This window comes from Chondrus crispus, genomic scaffold (assembly GCF_000350225.1).
Source record: "Chondrus crispus Stackhouse genomic scaffold, scaffold_140, whole genome shotgun sequence".
Lineage (NCBI taxonomy): Eukaryota > Rhodophyta > Florideophyceae > Gigartinales > Gigartinaceae > Chondrus > Chondrus crispus.
The window spans coordinates 29,277-34,931 of NW_005179006.1; the positions used below are offsets into that span (position 1 = coordinate 29,277).

The 5,655-nt window shown below is 55.0% G+C and overlaps 4 protein-coding genes; 1 reads left to right on the forward strand and 3 right to left on the reverse strand.

Annotated features, from left to right (window-relative positions):
* Positions 1 to 581: 581 nt before the first annotated feature.
* On the reverse strand, positions 582 to 860 carry CHC_T00002490001 (hypothetical protein). Its single transcript, XM_005713461.1, has one exon. The coding sequence runs from the start codon at positions 858 to 860 to the stop codon at positions 582 to 584; it is 279 nt and encodes a 92-aa protein (XP_005713518.1).
* A 309-nt stretch (positions 861 to 1,169) lies between these two features.
* CHC_T00002491001 (hypothetical protein) lies at positions 1,170 to 1,352 on the reverse strand. The gene has a single exon (XM_005713462.1). The coding sequence runs from the start codon at positions 1,350 to 1,352 to the stop codon at positions 1,170 to 1,172; it is 183 nt and encodes a 60-aa protein (XP_005713519.1).
* Positions 1,353 to 1,742: 390 nt separating this feature from the next.
* On the reverse strand, positions 1,743 to 2,318 carry CHC_T00002492001 (hypothetical protein). The gene has a single exon (XM_005713463.1). It carries the CDS (start codon positions 2,316 to 2,318, stop codon positions 1,743 to 1,745), a length of 576 nt encoding a protein of 191 aa, XP_005713520.1.
* A 542-nt stretch (positions 2,319 to 2,860) lies between these two features.
* On the forward strand, positions 2,861 to 4,431 carry CHC_T00008310001 (Mitogen-activated protein kinase 9, MPK9). XM_005713464.1 is given in 2 exon segments: positions 2,861 to 4,231; positions 4,232 to 4,431. The coding sequence occupies 1 exon segment, from the start codon at positions 2,861 to 2,863 to the stop codon at positions 4,229 to 4,231; it is 1,371 nt and encodes a 456-aa protein (XP_005713521.1). The 3' UTR covers positions 4,232 to 4,431.
* The last annotated feature ends 1,224 nt before the right edge of the window (positions 4,432 to 5,655 follow it).

Below are 5,655 nucleotides of genomic sequence, written 5' to 3' on the forward strand. Positions count from 1 at the left end.
TCGCGGGCCAGCAGAAGATAAAGAGAAGATAAAAAGGATCTCTAGAGGACCCTGGGGGGGGGGGGGACGGGCGGGGGCGAGAGAGCGGGTGCCTCGAGGAGGGTACGGTGGGGAAGCCAGGGGGGAAAAACTGGCGGAAAAAAAAAGGAAAATGCGATGAGCGGACTGCACAAATTTGGAGGATTCCGTTTGGCAACCTCTGAAACTTACCGAAAATACATGGGCCATTCTCACGCCACCACGTGTCCTTGGGCATCGTATTTCGTCCCACCAAGACGCGACACTTCATCCCATAAGGAGGGAGCCCTTTGCAATCAACGCATTGTCCACCGCACCAATTGGACTTTTTCTCCGCTCCCCTCCCCTCGCTCCACCGTGTCGCTCCTAGATGCAGCACCCCCGTCAGGAACCCGCCCGAGCCTGCGAGCGATGCAGTCCCCCGGCACTACTCATGTCCGCTTTTCTCCACTGAGCCGCGTCCCACCCGCCTCGCTCCGACTGCACAGTCAACAATCAACCGATACAGGATTGTGCACCGGCAGCCTGCTCGCTGTCAAACCTCTGGACACGTGTTGATTGCTTCATGTCTTGTCCACACACATATACTGTACAATTGTCGTACGTGTCATATGCACCTCGAAAAATCCAAAAACATCCAAAAATTTCTTTTTGAATGCCAACACGTTTTCACACAACCGTGCCAGACTGATGTAGAGTAATAAGGCTGGTGTCATGCATATCTCCGATTTATGTGTCGATTGGGGAGCAGCCTTACTCATGCATCCTTTCGGGCTCTCGAAATACTGCACTGCTCTCACACTTTTCTGAAGGTTTGTGGTGGGAATAAGTACAAAATGCATTAGCAACCTACTCCAAATACTTTCTTTTGAGTTTCAACCAGATGGGAATGAAAGTGCGAGTATGAAACGGTACTTAGCTCGGCCGTTCCCTTTCAAACACTGTTTTCCTGCTCAACCTCAAGTGAGGTTGCTGGGATGAGATTGATGGGCAATGCTCATTCCTTGATATGGGTGCTTGCCTTACTCATGCAAAAATTAAGGATTCGGCTACCCAAGTGGGAATTCTCCGGTCCTCACAAGGGAAACCGGACCAAAGATATTTTTGAATGCCGCCTCAGCCGCATTTCCGCCTTTTTGCGACCCCAGTGATTAGACGCCTTTTTCTGTCAACCTGAGCGGTTGACAGACAGAAGTGTAATCACAGCGTCGCGGAAAAAAGGATGTGGGGCTCTCGGGGAGTCGCGCGACTACACTTTTCGCCGGAATTTCTGAAAAATTTGCATCATCTCCGTCATCATAAATTAATACTGTATGTGCAAACGTGCAAACCATCCAACCGAAATCACAAGATGCTTAACTCGATTTCATTTGGTCCCGATCGGTCTCAGATGAGAGGTCCGATTTCCGTGCAGTTGCTCTCCATTTAGAACACCCACACCACATGAGTTCCAAGCACAAAACAGAGTGAATGTCTGTGGTGCAACTCTCACACGCGCACAATCACCGACTGGCGAAAACTCGACTCATCGAAGAGACAACGGAACACATTCCGCTCCCGACATATGAACCGCCGGTTGCATGTCTGATGCCTTTCACGCCCTTTTGAGCCGCAATGCCCTGGCACGACAGCGAGACAGCTGTCGTGTCATCTTACAACCTGCAAAAGCCGATCGACGGATTCACACACCAAGATCATCCCCTTTTCCGCACAACCGCCATCATCTATCGCACGAATAGCGATACAACGGTAGGAGTCACGACAACCCAGCAAGAAGCACCAGCAAACCCCGTTCCAATGAAACTGGCCTCAACCTTTTTAAAAGGCATCCAACCACGTGCGTGCCTTGCTACTATCGCCTCTAGCCGACGAGCGAAATGAGCGAGTGCGGGCCTGCTGGACGATGGCTGCCTGGTCTTAACGAACTGCGCGCATGGCATGTCTCTGGCGTGCACTGAGTGATCTGAGCAGGGGAGGGGGGAATTGTCGCCAGTCCACCTCCTTTCCGCTCTACAACAGTGGTGGTGAGCGCCCAGGTTTGTTGGCACGCCTGCGAGATGCAATACAGTATTGTATGATGCAAAGCAGGATGTTGCGAATGCCTGGCGGCCGGCGTGGGGGGACACGGCTGTGCACAACAGGATGCAACGTTTGAGGTCAAAACATAATTCGAGGGTGACTCGGCGGCATGCGTAGGAAAGTGGCATGCGTGGGAGACGACATAATAAGCCGCAATAGAAACGGCAACGCACAATGCAAAGCTTGGGGGAGCAGCGCGCAAGGACCGATGGTAGCCGCATCGAAAAGCGCCGAATCGTAAGCCATGCAAGGTGGGAAAATCCCAAAATCGCCAATTCCCTCCACCCAGGTATGGCCCGCACGTATCCATTTCCCAGGTTTAAGCGGCTCCGTCCCTTTCCATCCGCCTCCTCCTCCACTTACCTTGCTCCCACCCTACCCCTTCTCCAACTCAACCCCTCACATTCGCCGTATTCCACCTCTCACCCGCACCTCGCCTTACATACTCATCATTCTCCGCACCCTTCCGCTCCATCTTTCCCCTCTTTGCAGTTTGTAAAACCTCCGCCGTTCCCATCTCGCACATCCAAAGCTCCCACTCCCGCCGCGGCACCACACACCCCACACCTTCGTCTAGTGCCGCATCTCCACCTCCATCTCGTAACGTGGCACTCACCTTGTTCGCCCGCAAATCCCTGCAACACCCTTCCGTTTTGTATTCCCACCCTTTCTGCCATTGCACTTCATCCTTTCTTTCCCACCACCTCCGCGCGCCAACCCCCTCACCCCCCCACGCCTCATCTGTCGTCCGTCCGCCGGCGCCATGCCCCGCGCTGACGCGAAGGCTCTCGCCCGTCGGAAACGCCGCGAGGAGATTACTACCCACTTTTTCCCAGCCCCTCTCGCACGCAACCGCTACCGCGTGCACTCGCTCATCGGCGAGGGCGCGTATGGCGTAGTTTGCTCTGCTATCGACACCACGACCAACCATCGTGTCGCTGTCAAGCGTATTCTCAAATGTCTGGGCACGCACCCTATGGCTACACGCGTATTACGCGAGCTCAAGTTTCTGCGCATGCTCTCTGCGCACCAAAACATCATCCAGGTCAAGGACGTACTGCTCCCGAGCGATATTGATAGATTTAACGACACGTTTGTCGTGTTTGAGCTCATGCCGACCGATCTCAACCGCCTGCTCAAGACGGACACCACGCTGACGCACGCACACATCAAGTACTTTATGTTTCAGCTGCTGTGCGGGATCAATTTCATGCATGACGCGCGCGTATTCCACCGCGACCTCAAGCCAAACAACGTGCTGATCAACGGCCGTTGCCAGCTGCGCATCTGCGACTTTGGTCTTGCACGCGCGGCGTTTGAGGACGGACCTGACACGCTGTTCTGGACGGACTATGTGGCGACGCGGTGGTACCGTGCGCCGGAGCTGATCATGGCGTACTACACCAAATACTCGACGGCGATCGACTTGTGGTCGGTGGGATGCATCTTTGCGGAAATGTTGGGCGGCGGCAAGGTGCTATTTGAAGGGAAGAACTCACGGCATCAGATCGAGTTGATCACAGACGTGATCGGGCCGCCGCCCGCGAGCGCGATTCAGAAGCTGCGAGACCCGCAGGCGCGACGGGTGTTGTCGGAGTTTCAAAACATGACGCAACCGCAACGGCCGTTGGATACGCTGTTTCCGGATGCGGATCCGCTTGCGATCGACGTGTTGCGCGGGATGCTTGCGTTTGACCCTGATGAAAGGATCTCTGCGGTCGAGGCGTTGCGATACCCTTACTTCTCCGAGTATTTACACTTGGGACTGGGGGCAAAAGCCGAGCCACTACCCGCGAGTGAGTTTAATTTTGAGCGGTCTAAGCTGTCACCCGACCAAATGCGGGAAGAGTTTCTGCGTGAGATCTTGCATTACCACCCCGAGGCGTCGGTAGAGGTACTGCGGCGATGGTCGACAGGGCATGCTTATCAGGTGCGGTCAGCGGTGGACCAGTTTGGACGGGAGGTGAGTCGGCTGGTGCAAAATAATCCCGGGATGCCGATCGCCAGTCAGACGCTACAGGAGAGAGTGATGGAGGAGATTACGCAGGAGAATCGGATGGTGGAGACGTATGCGGAGCGAAGGCAACATGTGACGATGACGGAGAGTGAGATGAGTCAGTTTATGCAGCGATGAGTAGTGTACGGTAGATGGACACTGTAGGTACGGGAATGGGCGGTGTAAAAAAGTATTTAGGGGACGAGGGGAAGGCGGTTCCGGGTTGAGGATATATGAAGAGGCGTGGTGGAGTGGTTTTGGTATTTGGATAGGGGAGTGCAGTAGAGTATGTAGGAGTCGGGTAGAAGCAAGTGCTAAAAGGACTAGCTATGACTTGACTGACGACTAGAGCTAGAAGACGGTTTCCGAGTTAGGACATGGTTTCGTGGTAGAAGTGTGCAATTTAGCGTCTACATTATCCAGAAGGATAAGTTTTTGAGGTTGAACAAGTCTCGGGCTTTTCGGAACGACTGGGGATGTAGAAGCGTACAATACCGGGAGGGGCACTTGGGTAGGGCATGACAGGTTGTAGATTGAGGAAACACGTGTCCAGGCGGTACACGTGTATACGTATATACGTGTGCTCAGTACGGGTAGGGCATCGAGGGCCAGTGTACGTAGGCGTTGTTGGCATTGGGTATGTACTTGTAGCAGTGTGAGAGTCGAGAGTACAGTACAACTTGTAGGGCAGAGAAGTGTGGTGGTAGTACTGTAGATGAGTTTTGTGCAAGACCAAAGGGAGGGGTGGGGGGGAGGGGGGAGTGGACACGTGGTCTGGCGAGGGTGGGATCCCTTTGGAAACGACTCCACCTCACGGGCAGCGCAGATGGTGTGGAGTGAGTTGGCGGGTAAGGACATGGGCAGTGCAGGCGGAGACGGAGCGATGATGGGCGGGCTGGCGAAGGGACCGAAACATCTGTTTGTTCTTCGTCTCATGTCTTCCGCCCGCCAGGTTGTACACTAAAGAAATACTGTTAACGTGCAGCAGCGTACGTGGTATGACGCTTCCACTTGCATAGGAGCGGGTACTACTGACACGCAGAGGTCTCGGATTCCCTTCAACTACAGTATTGTAACTATGGAGTACTGTAGTATACAACAGCACCGGACGGTAATCTACGGCACGGGCGTCGAAGCCAAACATTGAGGGCGGTCCGCGCTTCCCTTCCGGTGACGCGGGCGCCACACGAGACGGGCGCCCGCCCGGTGCGGTAATTCGAGCGGAGTCGGGGAGTGAATTTCGCGGCCACGTTTGGTACACGTGGAGCGCAAGAAGCGCGAAGGGGTGGCCAGCAGCAAGGGGGCGGCGGGCTCGCGATGGGGGATGGGGGTGCGGCGTTTGTGGGTGCGGCGTTTGAATGAGCGCGGCACCGATAGGGTTTTCTAGGATGCGCAGAGCGAGTGAGCGGGCGGGGTTTGGAAGCAGAGCAAACATCGTCGAGCTCGTTGCTTGCCGCGAGGCGCGCCCGATGCGCGCGGCACTTGCGTTTGCCGTGGCGCGAAAAATCTCTGCGCGCCGCGTTTCCGAAATGTTCCGTGCAACTCAAGACACGCAAGCCTTG

Coding starts and splice junctions, on each gene's coding strand:
- CHC_T00008310001 (XM_005713464.1), top strand. CDS start 2,861: ATGCCCCGCGCTGACGCGAAGGCTCTCGCCCGTCGGAAACGCCGCGAG.
- CHC_T00002492001 (XM_005713463.1), bottom strand. CDS start 2,318: ATGCGGCTACCATCGGTCCTTGCGCGCTGCTCCCCCAAGCTTTGCATT.
- CHC_T00002490001 (XM_005713461.1), bottom strand. CDS start 860: ATGCATTTTGTACTTATTCCCACCACAAACCTTCAGAAAAGTGTGAGA.
- CHC_T00002491001 (XM_005713462.1), bottom strand. CDS start 1,352: ATGGTTTGCACGTTTGCACATACAGTATTAATTTATGATGACGGAGAT.